The sequence below is a fragment of the Centropristis striata genome, chromosome 4 (assembly GCF_030273125.1).
Source record: "Centropristis striata isolate RG_2023a ecotype Rhode Island chromosome 4, C.striata_1.0, whole genome shotgun sequence".
NCBI classification, from domain to species: domain Eukaryota; kingdom Metazoa; phylum Chordata; class Actinopteri; order Perciformes; family Serranidae; genus Centropristis; species Centropristis striata.
Window position 1 is genome coordinate 2,573,100 of NC_081520.1, and position 20,720 is coordinate 2,593,819.

Sequence of the window (20,720 nt, forward strand, 5' to 3'; positions counted from 1 at the left end):
TGAGAAGGTGTGTCCATATTTTGGCCTGTACTGTATGTTATTTTTTGTTTATTTATCATTATAAGTCAAACCAACATGTCGGTCTGGAAAAATCCTTTAAAAACAAACAGACGGCGACGAGCGAGTAAAAAACACAAATGAAAGTTTATTGTGACTTCAGAAGAAATGATCTGAAACATCAGGACATAATTAAAAAAAAGGTGGGGGTGGGGGTGGGGGGCTGATGGAAGTCCTGGACCTGGACCTGGTCCTGGTCTCAGTACTGGAAGCTTCTCTTGGTCTGGATGTCGTCTAGGATCTGCTGCAGCTCCTCGTCTTCAAACCGGCCCTCCAAACTGAACACACACACACGAACACACACATTTAACACACTGAGCAGGACCAGAAGGAGACATGATCCTAGTCCTGGTTCAGGTCTGTGTGTAATGTGGATGGGACTGACCTGGGGATCAGGGCCTTGGCCTCCTCAGCTGCTTCGGGACACAGATTTGCTAAACTAGCCAACTCAAACTTGTGGAGCTTCTTCTGCAGGAGCAGACTGAAACAGACAGAGAGAAAGGGGGACAGTCAGATCCAGATCTGACCACAGAGACCACGATGTGGTCCCGAACAAGGCGGACAGTCAAGAGATAAAGACTGTTGTCTTGTTTTGATGTTATGATAAAATGTTATGTTGTGTCATGTCCAAAAATAAAGGAATTTTGGGAAGAGGTTAGAGTAATAATACAGGAGATTTTATCAATTAGACTAGTGAGGGAACCCGAATTTTTCCTACTGGGCTTATATCCTGTAGGACATAACATAAATGGCTCTGAAAAAATTTCATAAATATGGGAATACTACAAGCAAAGAGAGTGATAGCTCTAACGTGGAAAAATATTGGCAAACCAAGTATTACGCATTGGTTCAAAGAAATGTCTTTATGTTTACCATTAGAAAAAATTACATATACTCTAAAAGATAAACAAGAAATATTTCAGAAAATATGGGGGTGCTACATCCAGTATATTAAGAACAAAGATTTATCTGATGTACTGTGTGAAACAGGGACAGCATCATTTTTCCCTGTACAGGACCACAATCATATGCTGCATCCTGAAGATTGCTTTATATCATCTGTAAGAACTCTCATGGACTCAAGTGCTCTTATTGAATGTACCCAATGTTTGTATAGCGTTTGAATATGTTTGTCTATGTACTTTGTATATCTATGTAAAAACTCTAATAAATATATTGTTGAAAAAAAAAAAATGTTATGTTGTGATGTTGTATTTTTTTCTTAATCGTATCTTAAGTGTTTGTATATGTATTTTGTATATTGTACGTATTTTTATTTTTTGTTTGTTTTTGTTTTTTTGTTTGTTCGTTTTTTGTTTCGTAATTCTCTGCTTTTTTACATCATGGCCAGGGGACTACAGATGAAAACTAGCCTTCTGGCTAACTCTGGCTTTTTTAACCATGTACAGTCATGGTCAAAAATATTGGCACCCCTGCTCTTCTGCCAGATAATGCACCGCTTCTCCCAGACAATTGTTGCAATTACAAATGCTTTGGTGTTCACATGTTTATTGCTTTTGTTTGTCATTCTGGGAGAACGTCCTGTGGACAGATAAGACCAAAGTAGAGCTTTTTCGTAAAGCACATCATTGTACTGTTTACAGAAAATGAAAAGATGAGGCCTTCAAAGAAAAGATCATGGTCTCTACGGTCAAACATGGTGGAGGTTCACAGATGTTTTGGGGTTGCTCTGCTGCTTCTGGCACTGGATGCCTTGACTGTGTGCATGGCATCATTAAATCTGAAGACTACCAAAGAATTTTGGGGTGCAATGTAGGGCCCAGTGTCAGAAAGCTGGGTCTCCATCGGAGGTCATGGGTCTTCCAGCAGGTTAATGACCCAAAGCACACTTCAAAAAGCACCCAGAAATGGTTGAAGATAAGCACTGGAGACTTCTGAAGTGTCCAGCAATGAGTCCAGATCTAAATCCCATAGAAGACCTGTGGAGAGACCTTAAAACAGCAGAAGAGGGAGAAGGCACCCTTCAAATCTGAGACCTGGAACAGTTGGCAAAAGAAGAGTGGGCCAAAATTCCAGTAGAACGGTGTAAGAAACTCATTGATGGTTACAGGAAATTATTGATTTCAGTTATTTTTTCCAAAGGGTGTGCTACCAAATATTAATTTGAGGGTGCCAATAATTTTGTCCAGTCCATTTTTGGAGTTCTGTGTGGAATGATCAGATTTGGCTTTTTTTTCTCTGCTTTTTTTGTGTTGTTCCAATGCAAACAAAAGCAATAAACATGTGAATAACAAAGCATTTGCAATTGCAACAATTTTCTGGGAGAAATGGTGCATTATCTGACAGAAGTGCAGGGGTGCCAATATTTTTGGCCATGACTGTATGTATAATCATGTGTTTTATGAAATTGCACTGTCCCCTTTTAAATAAACTAATAATAATAAAGAGGTGGATCTGACCTGCGGACAGCCGTGATGGTCTCTCTGTTCTTGAAGCGGCTGAATCTCGCCGTGTAGTTCAGAGTCTTCATGAAGACTTCGGACAGTTCCTGTTCGTCCTCCGCGCTCTCGTTCTGCTGCTTCCTGTGTTCCAGCAACATGTGGACCTCCGAGTTCAGCAGAGTCTCCGAGTTCTCAAACTCTGAAGAGAAGCAGAAGAAGGACAGGAACCAATCAGCAGGCAGGAGTTAAAAACAGCAGTGGCCATGTTTGTAGTTCAGAGTTTGAGGTAAAGATGTTTTGAAAGATAAATGTCCGACCGTTGAGATGCTGAAACAACCTGAATGTTATTATCATTAAAGGTTTTAATGAAATGTTACTTTTCATGACTGGAAACAACATGGAAGAAGCAAACCACCAGCTAAAGAAATAATGTTTATAAATAAGTGTGTAGATGTTAAATATTATTTTAATTATTTAAATTTAATTTTCATTTATAAGTGGTCCGAAAATTTTGGATTACGTCACTGAAGTATTGGTAAACCATCCTAAAAAAACAGTATAATATGCAAATATACATAAATATCCTGAAATATATCCTAAAAATGATCAGTTCAATTAAAAAAAACATTATATAAAATATCTCAATTCATGTCATATTTCTACAAAATGTAATCTGAACATAATAAAGGACAACATGGAAGAAGCAAACCGCCAGCTAAAGAAATAATGTTTATAAATAAGTGTGTAGATGTTAAATATTATTTTAAATAAATTGACTGACCCTTAGCTGTTATAAATAAAATATGATAAATTTAACAATATGTTTAATAAATAAACAGACATGTATCTGGTATAAATAAAGTATAATAACTTAAACAATATTTATGACAAATAAAGAGACCTGTAGCTGTTACAAATAACGTACAATAGATCACTTTTTAAATAAATAAACAGACCGTTGCCTATTAAAAATAAAGTATAATAACTTAAATAATATTTATGACGAATAAAGAGACCTGTAGCTGCTACAACTAATGTACAATAGATCACTTTTTAAATAAAAAGACCTATAGCTGTTAAAAATAAAGTATAATAACTTAAATATATTTTTGATAAATAAACAGACCTTTTTTCTGATATAAAGTATAATAGATACTGTTTTTAATAAATAAACAAACCATTAACTGGTATAAATAAAGTCTAAATAAACCATTAGCTAAGTGTAATAGATAATATTTTAAATAAATAAACAGACGTAAAATATAAATAATTAGACCCTTAGATGGAACAAATAAAGTCTTAAAAATGTAATATTATTTTTGATCAATGAATAGATCTTTAGCTGGTATACCATTTTTAATAAATAAACAAACCCTTTACTGGTATAAATAAAGTCTATTAAATGTAATAATATTTTTGGTAAAATAAACAGACCTGTGACTAGAATAAATCCAGTTTTTTAATAAATGTGGATGAATAAAACAGACCTTAAGCTTGTATAAATAAAGTATAATAATTTAAATAATATTTATGACAAATAAATAGACCTGTAGTGTTACAAATGAAGTACAATATACACTATCTTTAATACATTAACAGACTTTTATCTGGTATAAAATATAATAGATACTATTTTTAATAAATAAATAAAACAGACCCTTACCTGGTATAAATAAAGTCTAATTAATGTAATAATATTTTTTAGTAAATAAACAGACCTCTAGCTGATACAAAGCATAATAGATTTTTATTAAATAAACAGATATTTAGCTGGAATAAATTTCTAACACATGTAATAATATTTGTTTGAGTAAATAAACAGACCTCTAGCTTATATAAAGTATAATAGATTTTTAGTAAATAAACAGACCTCTAGCTGATATAAAGTATAATAGATTTTTAGTAAATAAACAGACCTATGGCTGATATAAAGCATAATAGATTTTTAGTAAATAAACACATATTTAGCTGGAATAAATGTCTAACACGTGTAATAATATTTGTTTGAGTAAATAAACAGACCTCTAGCTGATATAAAGCATAATAGATTTTTAGTAAATAAACAGATATTTAGCTGGAATAAATTTCTAACACATGTAATAATATTTGTTTGACTAAATAAACAGACCTCTAGCTGATATAAAGATGATAGATTTTTAGTAAATAAACATTTAGCTTGAATAAATGTCTAACACGTGTAATAATATTTGTTTGTGTAAATAAACAGACCTCTAGCTGATATAAAGTATAATAGAGTTTTAGTAAATAAACAGACCTATGGCTGGAATAAAGTTATTTTTTAAAATATACACAGACAAAATATACTTTTGGCTGCTTTAAATAAAGTATAAAATAATAATATTTGTAATAAATAGAGAAACCTTTGGGAAAGAGCAGCTGTGAAGCAGACCTTTAGCTGATATAAAGCATAATAGATTTTTAGTAAATAAACAGACATTTAGTTGGAATAAATGTCTAACACATGTAATAATATTTGTTTGAGTAAATAAACAGACCTCTAGCTGATATAAAGATGATAGATTTTTAGTAAATAAACAGACCTCTAGCTGATATAAAGTATAATAGATTTTTAGTAAATAAACAGACCTATGGCTGGAATAAAGTGTTTTTTTTAAAATGTGCACAGACAAAATATACTTTTGGCTGCTTTAAATAAAGTATGAAATAATAATATTTGTAATAAATAGAGAAACCTTTGGGAAAGAGCAGCTGTGAAGCAGACCTCTAGCTGATATAAAGCATAATAGATTTTTAGTAAATAAACAGACCTATGGCTGATATAAAGCATAACAGATTTTTAGTAAATAAACAGATATTTAGCTGGATAAATGTCTAACACATGTAATAATATTTGTTTGAGTAAATAAACAGACCTCTAGCTGATATAAAGTATAATAGATTTTTAGTAAATAAACAGACCTTTAGCTGATATAAAGCATAATAGATTTTTAGTAAATAAACAGATATTCAGCTGGAATAAATGTCTAACACATGTAATAATATTTGTTTGAGTAAATAAACAGACCTCTAGCTTATATAAAGTATAATAGATTTTTAGTAAATAAACAGACCTCTAGCTGATATAAAGTATAATAGATTTTTTGTAAATAAACAGATATTTAGCTTGAATAAATGTCTAACACATGTAATAATATTTTTTAGTAAATAAACAGACCTCTAACTGATATAAAGTATAATAGATTTTTAGTAAATAAACAGATATTTAGCTGGAATAAATGTCTAACACATGTAATAATATTTGTTTGAGTAAATAAACAGACCTCGAGCTGATATAAAGATGATAGATTTTTAGTAAATAAACAGACCTATGGCTGGAATAAAGGTTTTTTTTAAAATGTGCACAGACAAAATATACTTTTGGCCAAAATAATAATATGTGTAATAAATAGAGAAACCTTTGGGAAAGAGCAGCTGTGACGCGTCTTCTTCTACGTCTCCGACATGAGTCTGAGCCGCGCCGCCTCCCGCCGCCATGACACCCAACAACACCGTCTAACGGCTCACGGCTCGCGGCGCCGGAGGAGACACAAACGGCGGACGGTAACGGCTGCAGCCGGTGCCGGGGGATGGGCTCGGGGTCCCGGGGAGGTCCGGCGGGGTGAAACTGAACTCTGTGCGGCTACAAACAGTAACAAACAGGAACTCCCGGACCGGTTTCAGCTCGGCGCCTTCCACTCGCACAAAAACACAAACAATCACTTCCGGATCTGGAACAACCACATCCGCTTTCCAAAATAAAAGAAGCAACCCGCAGCGCCCTCCGATGGACAGCAAACCCAATGTTCATAAACTACTTCATTGTTATTGCACAATCAAAAGGTACGTCTTATTCAACAATCCCCAGTGTCATAACAACCGAGCGAGAGACATTCATAAAGCGTTTTCATTACAAAAATCAGCACATATTTGTCTTCAGTGGTGGGAAGTAACTAAGTACATTTACTCAAGTACTGTACTTAAGTACAATTTTGAGGTACTTGTACTTTACTTAAGTATTTCCATTTTATGTAACTTTATACTTCTACTCCACTACATTTAGAGGCAAATGTTGTACTTTTTACTCCACTACATTTAGCTGACAGCTTTAGTTACTTTTCAGATTCAACATGAAAAAATACCATATATTTAATATGATTACACATTTATACAACATAACAGTGTATTAAGTAGTTAAAATTAGTTTTTTCCTTATTGCACTACTTTCTCTGTTGTATTCTCCTTTTTTCTTAGAGGATATGGGACAATGGGGTGGGGTGGGGGGAAGGGGGGAGTTATTGTGTACACTTACAGAATCTGTAACCTGTTTTTTTTGTTTAATTAAAAATGCCAATAAAAAAGATTTAAAAAAAAAAAATAGTCCTATCTGGTCAACAGTAAAATGCTACTTATATAAATGCATCAATACAAATAATCTTATAATATATTTAGAACATATATAACAATCTGAGTGGGTCCATTCTGCATAACGAGTACTTTTACTTTTGATACTTTAAGTACATTTTGGTGCTGATACTTTTGTACTTTTTCGTCAGTTTTGAATGCAGAACTTTTACTTGTAGTGGAGTAAATTCACAATGTTTAATTAGTACTTTTACTTAAGTAAGGGATCTGAATACTTCTTCCACCACTGTTTGTCTTTCACACAAATGTAATATTAATATTTTGAATAATTTCATTCAGTTCCATGAATTAATCTGTACTGTGTGGGGGCAAACAATCTTTATATAAGAAATATATCGAATAAAAAATATCCAAATTTAATTTTCATTTATAAGTGGTCCGAAAATTTTGGATTAAGTAACTGAAGTATTGGTAAACCATCCTAAAAAAAACTACTAAATATGCAAAAATACATAAATATCCAGAAAAATATCCTAAAAATGATCAGTTCAATTAAACAAAAAAATTATATAAAATATCTCAATTCATGTCATATTTCTACAAAATGTAATCTGAACATAATAAAGGACAACATGATAATAGAGGGGAAATTAGTTATTATTATTATTATTATTATTAATAATGATAATAATAATAATAATAATAATAATAATAATAATAATAATAATAATAATAATAACTAATTTCCCCTCTATTATTATTACCATGATAATAACATTTTTACATTAACATTAACTGATTATAAATTGAATACGTTTCATGTATTACCCTGTACTGTGTGCTTGTGGCCAGCTGGGGGCGCTGTTAGATAAATGATGCAGATGTGAGACATGACAGAAATATGTTTGTTTGTTTTATGAATTAATGAATTATATTTCTGAGTTTGTTTTTGTTATTTGCTCCCCTAAACCACTGATTTCATATTTAGAATTTAAAAAACTATGTATATATAATGAAAATTTTGTGCAATAAATCCAACCCTATGAGATGTAGTGGAGGAGGGAAACACTAAGGTATAATGATGATTACAGACACTGTACAGCGTTTGGACTTCAGGTTTAATTCAGGCCCTTATTTTGGCATTTCCTCTGCTGGCTGAATCCAGTTGAACCAGTTTTCTCTCCTGCCAACAACATACATTGTGCAATAATAATGACGATTCAACCTATTGTTTATTCTCCTCTTGTGTCTGTATCAAGTGATGATTTAAAAATGAGATAGATAGATAGATAGATAGATAGATAGATAGATAGATAGATAGATAGATAGATAGATAGATAGATAGATAGATAGATAGATAGATAGATAGATAGATAGATAGATAGATAGATAGATTTCATCATTTTATAGTTTTATTATATACTCATATTTTATAATCCATAATTGTCACACCCCAAGCTTATGTTCTTACCACTAACTTGTCTACTTGTTTACAATCATATTATTATAAATTATTTATAATAAGTATTATTATAATTTAATGTATTTATTAGTTACAAAGGCAAATATATATTTTAAAAAAGGAAATGGAAACATCAGCTTATGTCACATTTGATCAATTCATCTCTAGATTTATTTGTAATATTGTCTTGGGAACATTTCATGTCATTAATTAATTTATTGAGTCATTTATTTTTATTCTATTTTGGTGGCTAAAATTAAAATAAAGATAGCAAAAAAAACATGAATATGCATAAAGAAGAAATCTAAAATAGAAACATCAGTTTATATCACATGTATTTCTTATTCTGATTGTATAAATTAATCCAAACGTTTATTTTTTATATTATCTTTGTTACATTTAAAGTCATATCATTTCCATAAAAATTAAAAACAGGGGAAAAGTTATTATTAATTGATAAATATTTTTTATTTGATTGGTAAAACGAAATAAAACATAACGAGAATAATAAGGATGAGAACAATAAATTAATTAATAAGAAGTGGAGTACAAATATAAACAAGTATAAACATATTCAGCCAGGAAAAAAAAGTTTTTACCATTTCAATTTATTTCAATTTTATTTTCCGGTTAAAATAAAATCAAAATCAAAAGGAGAGTAGTAAGAATGATTACCTTAAATAAATAAATAAGGTAAAATTGCTTTTTGCTTATTTTTTGTTTTATAATAAAATGTGTAATTAAACAGAGTTCAGTTGCAGGAACAACAAGGTCACAGCTGTTCATAATAATTAAGATGATCATAGATAGATAGATAGATAGATAGATAGATAGATAGATAGATAGATAGATAGATAGATAGATAGATAGATAGATAGATAGATAGATAGAGGAGGTGACGTAGAGCCGTGGGGATGACGTCAACTCCTCTGTGTCTCGGGGTGTGTTTGTTTGTGAGAGGAAGAAGCTGGTTGGATGTTGGGCGGGGTCTGAGGAGACAGAGAGGGAGAAAACAGAGAAACCTCCTCCTCCTCCTCCTCCTCCTCCTGCTGCTGCTGCTGCTGCTGCTGCTGCTGCTGCACGGACAAAAAGGAGAATAAAGGAGAAAATACAAGTTGAGAGCCAGGAGGACAGACACGCAGAGCGGAGGACAGCCGGGAGGATGGGCCGGCGGAGCGGCCGTCGGTAGCGCTCTGTTTTCAGGGGACGGAGCTCCAGGATGAGCGTAGCGCTGCAGGACCTCCGGAACACCGTGAGTACACACACACACACACACACACACACACAGACACGCGCGCGCATCTGTTCCGCGCGCATCTGTTCCACGCGCATCTATTCTGCTGTCAATCACTGTGATTGATGGACTCTGATTAATCCCTATGGAGACAAGAGAGAGTGTGTGTGTGTGTGTGTGTGTGTGTGTGGCCTGAAATCAGGTATCGACCCCTGCTGACGTCACTGATCAAACAGGCTGATTGATCAATGTGTGTGTGTGTGTGCGTGTGTGTGTGTTTCTGTGTTTCTGTATTTTTCTTCACTTTTTCACCAAAAACTGTTTTTGAAAATCAGAGTTCACAGGTTTTTTTTTCAATATTTAGCACCGTAATCATCCATATCCAACTGCTGATTCTGTCTACATTGTGTATAATGTTTCTTAACCAGTGTGAACACATTGTATTTATTTATTTACAGTTTTTAGAGAACAAATAGAAACATTCAATCAGAGGTTTCAGTGGAAAAGTTTCTTTCAAATGTATTTGTTGATAAATTTGGATTTTTTTTTTGTCGGTTGAAATTAAATAAAATTAAATGAAAATTATAATAATGATGATTACATTAAATAAATGCATAAAATCTGGAGAGTAAATATATTTACCCATTGTTTTCAGAGAAAAAAGTTTTCCTTTTTTAAATATATTTCATTTTGATTTTGGTGGTCAGAATGAAGTAAAATAAAATGACATATGATAATAACAATGACATTAAAGAAAGGAAAAAAAGAAAAACTGGAGTGAAAATACCAACAAGTATAAACATATTCAGTCAAAGGTTTCAGGGAGAATTTAGGAAAGTCTTTAAAACATTTTTTTATTGAGACATTTATTAAAAATATATATATATATATATCAATAAATTAGTGAATTAATTCATAAATAAATAAATTAAACAAACTGAAAAGGTTAATTATAAATTATTAAAATCTAACATTGACAATATGCAGCCTTCTATACAAACAGATATAATTAAATAAAAGCATAATAGTAAAACGGCTAACAGCTAGAAGTTTAGCATGTGTGGTTTCACCTGATTGGTTGTCCCAGCTCTCACATCGTCCAATCACAATCACTGAAGTCAGCAACAGGTGAGAAACACCTGCGTGTCTCTGCTCCCTGAGCTCCGCCTGTCAGGCAGCCTGCAGGAATGTTGCTCAGCCAGGTTCACAACGTTTCCTTGACGAATGTTTCTGCTTTTAGGTGTAGGTAAATAATGAAATGTGCATTGTTATTCATAATGATAAGATTCTTATGAATAATAATAGAGTTCCATGAAAGAAACGTGGAGTGATGATCAGTAAATGATGCTTTGTGTTTGTCAGGTTAAAGGAACAGCAATTTTAAAGTTACATGAGAGCTGAAATGATTATAATATCTGGTGTTTGCAGATCTTTCCCGAATGAATAGTAGTGATAGTGGAAAAAAAAGAAAAAAAATGAAAATTATACACTACCGGTCAAAAGTTTTAGAACACCCCAATTTCTCCAGTTTTTTATTGAAATTCAAGCAGTTCAAGTCAAATGAACAGCTTGAAAGGGTACAAAGGTAAGTGGTGAACTGCCAGAGGTAAATAAAAAAAGGTAAGGTTAACCAAAACTGAAAAATAATGTACATTTCAGAATTATACAAGTAGGCCTTTTTCAGGGAACAAGAAATGGGTTAACAACTTAACTCTATGGAGTCTTGGGCTATTTTTGTCAATTTTTTAATTCTTTTCATGTCATTTTGTGTCTTTTTTTGGTCATTTCGTGTCTTTTTTTAGTAATTTTGTGTCTTTTGGTGTCTTTTTTGGTCATTTTGTGTCTTTTTTTAGTCCTTTAGTCCAACATAAAATGTGATTTTGAATCTTTTTTTACTTTCAAAACACTATCATGCTCAATCAAGAATTTTAAATGTTGCAAATGTGCATTAATTTCAAAGTACACTGAGACATTAAACTGCATAATTTTCAATTAAATTCTGGAAAAGTTGGTGTGTTCTAAAACTTTTGACCGGTAGTGTATATCGATTTGTTGGTCATGAGTTGCCTTAAAAGGTGGAAAAAAAAGTTGTTAATCATTTTTTTTCTCCTCAAAACCAGTCTAATGTCATGGGGTCCTTTTAGACCCCCGCGGACCACAGGTGCTATAAACATTTATAAAACACCTAAAAATATATGAAGAAAGTTTATTTTATCTATAATGGATGCAGAGGGGCACATATGACTTATAAATGATGTGGGACCACAGGAGGGTTAACCAGGAAAATCCCATTGAGATTAAGAACCTCTTTTTCAAGGGAGACCTGACCTGACAGGCAGCAGAAAATACAAAACAGTTAAAAAATGACACGGTTAAAACACAAACCAAGGACAAACAAAAAAGCAAATAATGATTAAATTTACAAACAGATTATGAAAAACATGTTATAGAGTCGTCGTCAAGTTCTCTCAGTTTAGATTTAAAACAATGACATTAACTCTGTTAGTTTCCAGGCATTCTGTAACTTATTCCACGCAAAAGGTGCAAAGTGGACAGAAGCCTTTTTATCCAATTCAGTACAGGACATGTGGAACAAAAAGAAACAAAAGATCTTGAGAATGGAACGAATAAGGAGCAGCTTTCAGCTTGTATGAGCTTTCTATTATCCACAGTCAGTGTTTTACCTACTAGAGAAGCAGGCAGGAGTAACTAAGCTGAGCAATGTCCAGCAGCAGCTAAATGGAGTTCTAAAAAAGGACCACCTAATACAATCAATATCAGATTAAGTGTGTGCTATATTAAAAATAGTTTCTCTGCTTTGCCTCGCTGTGTGACGGCACTTTAAGACAGGAAACTGAAGCTGTTATATGCATCTATTGCAAATTTCCATTAGGTACGTTTCCCTCTAGTGAGCTGCTAGCGGTTAGCTAACCAGTTAGTGGTCCAGAAAGTACCTGCCTCGGGTCGGTACTTTCTGAACCGCTACTAACTAGTCGATGTAGTTGGATGCGGTTGAGGCGGCAATTTCGCACATGCAGGATTAATTTGCAGACTGGTGCAGACTGGACGCTGAGGGGTTTACATCTCCTGCTCTGACTGCAGCTGGGAGAGACTGCTGCGGGAGGACTGGACCGATTGTGAGTGCTTTGGGACGGCGCCTGCTACTCGTTAAGAAGAGTAGGAACGAGTCCCCAAAAGTCTCCAATAACACCAGAAAAAGTCGCTAGATTTGTTGCTTTCTGCACAAAAGTACGATGGCGTATTAGGACCAAGTATAATATATATATATATATATATATTTATTTATTTATACTTGGCCCTAAGGGAGGGGGTAATATTTTGAGAAAAAGTTACAAATTTATGAGATTAATAGCGGCAAATCTAGGAGGAAAAATTTGCTAATTTATGAGATTAAGAGTGGCATATCCAGGAGAAAAAAAAGTTGCAGGAGGACTGGGCCGCTTGTGAGTGCTTTGGGACGGTGCCTGCTACTCGTTAAGAAGAGTAGGAACAAGTTTTTCTTTTTGCAAAAAGAGTCTCTAGAGGGGTCTGAGTAGTTGTGAAATATAGAGACAAAGTCGCTAAGTTGCCAACACTGCTTGCTGCATCGGTCTGTTGTCACTTTTGAACTCCGTTGGTTAGCCGCTACAAAAGTATGGGAACAGAGGCCGAGGGGAGCCAAAACTGTCGCTTTCAAGAAAGTACTGATGGAAACACACCTTATATTAGCTTTAAACCTTCCTGACTCCATTGTCAGAAACAGTTATTTTACCTCTCATGACACAGGAGCTGATGGTCTACGTCTGCATCCACCAGTTACTGTGTAACTGAGTGACTTTTAGAGGTGGGGAAAAAATCGGTACAGCATAGTATCACGATATTTTGTGTGGCAATATTATATCGATTCATGACTGCCAAGTATCGATATTTAGCGTTCCGACAGTCAGTTTTTTCAATGTTTGTTTCAATGTCAACGTCAATGTTTTTTGTTTTTTTTCTGAGATGGCAGCAGGCTTACTTTTAAGCATATACTGTAGATACTGGTATCATATGCATCAGGCATCAGGATATTGTGTCGGGAAGTTGTCGAACAACGCTGCAGAGTTCTGATTTTTTTATGTTTCATTCCAAAACATTGAGAGCAGTGAAGCTTGTTGTTTTTGAAAGTTTGTTAAAATGCTGCAGTTGTAGTCGTCCATACATGTTTGATATCAGTTCAGTTCAGTTTGACTGAATACTTTGTTGGTCAGTCTGTGGGTTTGACTCTCATTGTGGAGAAATAAAAAGACATAAAATGCAGTTAAACGGTTAAATCGCAATATATTATTGTTATAAATTCCCTTTGTGACCAGCAAATACACCCTATTAATCTGTTAATTTGATTATATTGATATTGTTGATTTAAACGGGTTAATAATTATATTTAGGCACTTTTTAGTTCAGTCTGTTTGAGTCGGGCAGTTTACAGGGCAGCTATGTTTACGTTCGGGGGCCTTAGAATCAGCATGTGTTGAATAATGTGTGTGTGTACTGACGTGCTGCTGAAAAAGTTTAAGATAAAGAAGTTAAAGTCAAAACGGTGTCCTTATTCCCTAACCGGAGTACGCTCATGGGTGAAGAGTCCCAGCACAACACTTTCCCCCTATAGTTCTTTAATAATTATATTGCAATATTCACCATATCGCAAAATGCTTAAAATCGAAATAATATCGTATCACGACTCAAGTATCAGGATAAAATCGTATCTTGGGGCCGATACGCAGATTCACACCTCTAATAAATATGCCTGTGTATGTTATCTGAGGCCACTAATTCAGGTTGTGCTTCATAAACACCAGCTCCTCCATGTTGTGTATTAATACATTGCCACATTTTCCGATGTGGTATGTATAAGCCTCTTTTGTTAGATTAGTTGGTTATCGTAGAGCCGATCACCATGAGAGGCAACACAAGGAAGTTAAAATGTCCTCGTATGTTATCTGAGGACTCTTCCTCCTCCTTTCTTCAATATTTTTGTTCATTTTAATGCCTGGTACAACTAAAGGTACATTTGTTTGGACAAATATAATGATAACAAAAAAAAATAGCTCGTAAGAGTTTAATTTAAGAGCTGACATTTTCCATGGATTTCTTGATAAGATTCTATATTGGTTATTATTATTAAGAAAACCATGGAAATATCAACTCTTAATAACTGTAATTTCCCAGCTTGGGATAAATAAAGTCTATCTATCTATCTATCTATCTATCTATCTATCTATCTATCTATCTACAACATTGTTAAATAAACTATTAAAGCTTGTTAGTTCACCTGAGGGAAGTAACAGAAGTCAGATAACTAAGGTTGATAAAATAAAACAGAGAAAAGCAGGACATCTCCACTTCTGAGAAGCTGAAAACAGAATTTCTGGAATTTTTGAAAAATCCCTTCTTTTTTTCCATCATTACTCAAAGATAATTAAAAAGTAAAGTTTTCATAAAGTTTTCAAACAAACACTTTTAAGTGGACTGAGATCTGTGGTGTGAAATCACTCTGAATGTTCATTCTAAAAGGTTTGAAGTTTTTGAATATCGATTTTTCTTATATTACTAATGTCTGTTTCTTTTATAACATATAATTTAATTTAGAATATTTGTTGACAGGCCGAGCACTCTCGTACTCTCACCCGCCACCGGAGCTTTTTTTTATTAAATGTAGACACGAGTGCGAGGGTTCTCCTTTAATGTTTGAATCACATGATGCGCTCAGAGATAAACAGTAAAGTCTGGAGCTGCCGGAGGCGCCGGCTGTCAGCTGATCTTCATCATATGTCTGATGTGTTTACACTGAGGAATGAATGTGAAGTCTTCTTTGTTCTGAAATATGTTTGTCTGTTCTCCTTTGTCATCTTAGTTACCTAACCAGGAAATAAGAAAACACTTTTTTTTTTTCCTGTTTCCTGGAAAAGGTCTGTGAAACCGTTTGTCCTGGATGTGATGGAGCCCCAGTTTAATCTCAAAAGCTGACTTTAATAAAGGTTATTAACCCATAAGAACCCATAGTGACACCCTTGTAACAAAAACTTTAAATCTACTAGAATCTAAGATTAAACCCATTTAACAATTCTAACCTATTAATAGGATGTCCTGTATTGCATTTAACTTGTTCTGACCATATTTCCTGTCACAATTTTGATATATGTTATGGAGATGCAAACAAAAAGGCAAATGGTTATTTGTTTTTATTTATTTTTATTTTGTTACTTAAAAACAAATCTGAAAAATAATTTGTTGTTAAACAGCACTATTCATGTCACAATTTTGCTAAATGTGGAGATGCAAAGAAAAAGTCAAATTTGTGTCTGTAAGCAGAAAATGTCTAGTTTATTTATTTTAAAATTAGGAATATTATGAACACAAATACCATAAACACCCAATGTAACATTTATGTCACATCACAGATCTTTGACATTTAGGGCTAGTATTTTTTTTTTTTTAAAACATCATAAATGTGTTCTGTGTAGTCCACTTGTTCTGTGTTATATCCCCCATCATTTTCCTTTAAGGATATTTGGGTCTGGGTTCTTATGGGTTAATCATTAACAATTCCTTCATACAAAAGAAAAAAGCAAGTTTTTTTTTTCAGTTTTCAACTGATCCATAATGAAAAATACACTTAATGTTTTAATTCCACCTTCTACTGTTTGCTCGGCATGACTGAGCACTTATGATACGGTCTTAAAGTAAAACCACACTACAATCATCAATATAAATGCATTTACTTATCTTTTAATAAACTGCACAAGACAAAGGAATTATTGATTATACTGCACAAACAGCCAAGCCTCCTTCGTTGATAAGAGGACTAATCGATCATTTCTGTCTCAGTCAATTCGTTTGTTATTTATGCTGAATTATTTATTTCCAAGACACTTCAGGGCACATCTACGATAGCGAGAGACGGCCACGCTGTTGTAGGGCCGAGCATGAAGAGGAAAAAAAACGGACCTGGTAGAGGGGGAAATGTTTCGAGAAAAAAGTTGCACATTTACAATATTTAAAATGGCAAATCTATGAGTAAAAAGTTGCAGATTGATGAGATTAAAAGTGGCAAATCTAGTAGAAAAAAAAATCACATTTATGAGATTACAAGTGGTAAATCTAGTAGAAAAAAGTCGCAGATTTATGAGATTTAAAGTGGCAAATCTAGGAAAAAAATTGCAGATTTATGAGATTAAAAGTTGCAGATTTACAAGATTTAAAATGGCAAATCTATGAGTAAAAAGTTGCAGATTGATGAGATTAAAAGTGGCAAATCTAGTAGAAAATAAATCACAGATGTATGAGATCAAAAGTGGCAAATCTAGTAGAAAAAAGTTGCAGATTTATAAGATTTAAAATGGCAAATCTATGAGTAAAAAGTTGCAGATTGATGAGATTAAAAGTGGCAAATCTAGTAGAAAAAAAACACATTTATGAGATTACAAGTGGTAAATCTAGTAGAAAAAAGTTGCAAATTTATAAGATTTAAAGTGGCAAATCTAGGAAAAAAAATGCAGATTTATGAGATTAAAAGTGGCAAATCTAATAGAAAAAAAATCACATTTATGAGATTACAAGTGGTAAATCTAGTAGAAAAAAGTTGCAGATTTATAAGATTTAAAGGGGCAAATCTAGTAGAAAAAAGTTGCAGATTTATAAGATTTAAAGGGGCAAATCTAGTAGAAAAAAGTTGCAGATTTACAAGATTTAAAATGGCAAATTTATGAGTAAAAAGTTGCAGATTGATGAGATTAAAAGTTGCAAATCTAGTAGAAAATAAATCACATTTATGAGATTAAAAGTGGTAAATCTAGTAGAAAAAAGTTGCAGATTTATGAGATTTAAAGTGGCAAATCTAGGAAAAAAAATGCAGATTTATGAGATTAAAAGTGGCAAATCTAATAGAAAAAAAAATCACATTTATGAGATTACAAGTGGTAAATCTAGTAGAAAAAAGTTGCAGATTTATAAGATTTAAAGGGGCAAATCTAGTAGAAAAAAGTTGCAGATTTATAAGATTTAAAGGGGCAAATCTAGTAGAAAAAAGTTGCAGATTTACAAGATTTAAAATGGCAAATCTATGAGTAAAAAGTTGCAGATTGATGAGATTAAAAGTTGCAAATCTAGTAGAAAATAAATCACATTTATGAGATTAAAAGTGGTAAATCTAGTAGAAAAAAGTTGCAGATTTATGAGATTAAAAGTGGCAAATCTAGTAGAAAAAAGTTGCAGATTCATGAGATTGAAAGTGGCGTAGATGTAACCAGCGATATCCTTCATGTGTCCATAGCGTTGTAGTTCCTGATACAGAAAAGCTCTCACCTCATCCAAATTAGTACAGTGTTTTCTCCTAAATAAGCCCAATTCACTGCAATGTCTCTTCAAAGCCCTGATACTTCTGATAATATGGTGATTCTGGGCTCAAACCACCATTATTTCTTCTTTTAATCTCATAAATCTGATACCTTTTTCTTGTAGATTTGCCACTTTTAATCTCACAAATCTGATATTATTTTTTCTCCTAGATTTGCTACTTTCTCTTGAAATATCACCATGCCTTTATTTATTCACTCCACACAGATTTTCAAAACGGCAGCCTGTAGAACGACACCGTACATGACAACGTGCAGATTCATGTTAAACACGTTATTCAGGCCAGTTTCACGTGGCATCACCGTGTAATGAGGGCGTGCTATCTGCAGAGGCACATTTTCTGATCTGGAATCAAAATCTGTGAAGACATGGAGAGGTTTAAATTTCTGGAGTGACATCAAAAGCACAAAGAAGTTCAGTATGACCAGATCAGAAAAACAGTTTCTGACTGTAAAGTGATTTCACTGTAAAAAATGTTTGGAGAAATGACAGTAAAACACTGTAAAATTGTATCAGAAATGGGGCGTAAAATTAAAAATTGTTTATCACTGTAGTAGACACTTTTAATTACCGTAAATCAAGGAATAGCACAATTTTTACTTTTACTGTCATGAACTGTAGGAACCATACAGTTTTGCTGTAAAAATATAACATTTTCATGTAAAGTTAATGGAGAAATGCCATGATGTCACAATGTCACAATTACCCTAAAAAATAATGAGAATATTCAGTCTAAATTACAGTTTTTGCTGATATTTACATTTAAATTTACAGTAGAAAACTCACTCACTGTATTTTTTACGGTGAAGTTCTGGCAACCACAGCTGCCGGTAATTTACCGTAAATTTAACAATTATTTTTTACAGTGTTTAACGAAGGATTCATGATTGATTTTCTGTCGATTTCATTAATTGATGAATTCTTTATTTGAGATGTGTTTGTCTGAACATTCCCAAAGTCACAGCGAGCTGGCAGGGTGTGTGTGTGTGTGTGTGTGTGTGTGTGTGTGTGTTGGGTTGGGCAGGGTTTACTGTTTCCTGTCTGCAGCTCTGTGACTTCCTGTCTTAAGACGCCCAGTTTCCATCTGAGCAACAAAACAAACCCAAACCCCGAGACCTCCACGGCTGCTGTTTGTCTTCATCATCATCATCATTTTAATCTTTTAATTTTTTCTCATCTTCATTAGTTTTTTTTCGTGCAACACGTCTTTATCTTTTGTGTAGTAGGATAATATTTGTCTTGAACAGCAGTAATACAGTATTATTATTATGATTCAAGCACAATTAAACAAAACATTCAACAGCTAAAAATACCAACAAAAACGAGTTTCTCTGGAGGTGAGAGGGGGGAGGGGTCTTGTCTTTTACCGTATTGTGTTGAGGAGGTGTTTGGGGTCAGAGGTCAGAGGAGTTGCTGTGACTGATGTTTCCTTGGAGACGGGAGGGGGGGTGATGGTAAAAAGGTTGCCATGGTGACGACCTGCAAGTGCTGAATGAGGCTGCATCATCAAACTGGCCATCTGTATGAATGATGTTGTTTACACAGTGAGGATAAATCAGAGAAAGATCCTGAATCATCGTGATGTTTTCTTGTTGTCTGTTACCAAGGTTACAGTACAATCAGGAGCACACAGATGTAAACAAACAGGATAAATGCTGAACATTTTGAAGTTTACTATTCAGACAAAACGTTTCCTCAGGTGTCCTCAGACTTTGTGTTCAGCGCAGGTGAAGTTAAAAGATGTTGAACACGTCTTTGTTTTGTTTTTTCCACCCTATCTCAAAAGTGCAAACTGGCCAAAAGACTGATTCACATTTTTCCTCAGTTACATCAAAACAACTTCAATTCAAGCTACATTTTTTCAGTTGTCCAAGTGCTTTTTTTCAGGTGTGCTCATACTTTTTTTTTAATGTGTCCCCATACTTCTTTATTCAGGTGTCCACATACTTTTTTTCAGATGTACTTCTATTGAAAAGGTGTATAAATCTACATTTTGGTTTCAGTAGCTTATGCCATTCATTCTGTACAGTTTCCCCCCACTTCCAGTCTTTGTGCTAAGCTAGGCTAACAGTTTCCCTCTGCTTCCAATCTTTGTGCTAAGCTAGGCTAACAGTTTCCCTCTGCTTCCAGTCTTTGTGCTAAGCTAGGCTAGCAGTTTCCCTCTGCTTCCAGTCTTTGTGCTAAGCTAGGCTAACAGTTTCCCTCTGCTTCCAGTCTTTGTGCTAAGCTAGGCTAGCAGTTTCCCTCTGCTTCCAGTCTTTGTGCTAAGCTAGGCTAACAGTTTCCCTCTGCTTCCAGTCTTTGTGCTAAGCTAGGCTAGCAGTTTATTGTGGATGCACCCGTCTTCTCATGTTGTGTTCTTCAGAAACTGAGATTATTTACTAAAATGTGTGTGTTTCTGTCTGAGGACAGTGTTTGGAGTACGGCGGCTGTCAAGGGACAGAAAGGCAGATTTCACGGCCAGAACAGAGAGAGACAGACAGACAGACAGACAGACAGACAGACAGACAGACAGACAGATGTTATATAAGCTGCAGTGAACTCCATTAGAGCTGAATGGAGATGATTCACACACATTATCTAATTACACACACACACACACACACACACAGTGACATCACCCTCGACAGAGAGATATAACACACACTCCTGTCTCCTAGTAACCTTGCTCGCCCACTCCCCCCTCTCTCCCCCTCTGTGTGCGTCATCAATTAAAGAGAACAGAGCTGGACGAGAGACACCAACGGGGACAGAGAGAGAGAGAGAGAGAGACAGCAGGTTTCAGTGA

General features: G+C 34.1%; 2 protein-coding genes across 2 annotated transcripts in view; one reads left to right on the top strand and one right to left on the bottom strand.

Annotated features, from left to right (window-relative positions):
- Nucleotides 1-174: 174 nt before the first annotated feature.
- polr2d (RNA polymerase II subunit D) lies at nucleotides 175-6,213 on the bottom strand. The gene is made up of 4 exons (XM_059331433.1): nucleotides 5,897-6,213; nucleotides 2,478-2,658; nucleotides 443-538; nucleotides 175-335 (listed from the first exon to the last, which is right to left on the bottom strand). Exons 1-4 carry the CDS (start codon nucleotides 5,973-5,975, stop codon nucleotides 257-259), a joined length of 435 nt encoding a protein of 144 aa, XP_059187416.1. The 5' UTR covers nucleotides 5,976-6,213; the 3' UTR covers nucleotides 175-256.
- A 3,110-nt stretch (nucleotides 6,214-9,323) lies between these two features.
- ece2b (endothelin converting enzyme 2b) overlaps nucleotides 9,324-20,720 on the top strand; it is a 55,377-nt gene continuing 43,980 nt past the window's right edge. Inside the window, exon 1 of the mRNA XM_059331809.1 lies at nucleotides 9,324-9,556. Within this exon, the coding sequence (XP_059187792.1) occupies nucleotides 9,524-9,556 (33 nt within the window). The 5' untranslated portion in view covers nucleotides 9,324-9,523. The remainder of the gene's footprint in view (nucleotides 9,557-20,720) is intronic.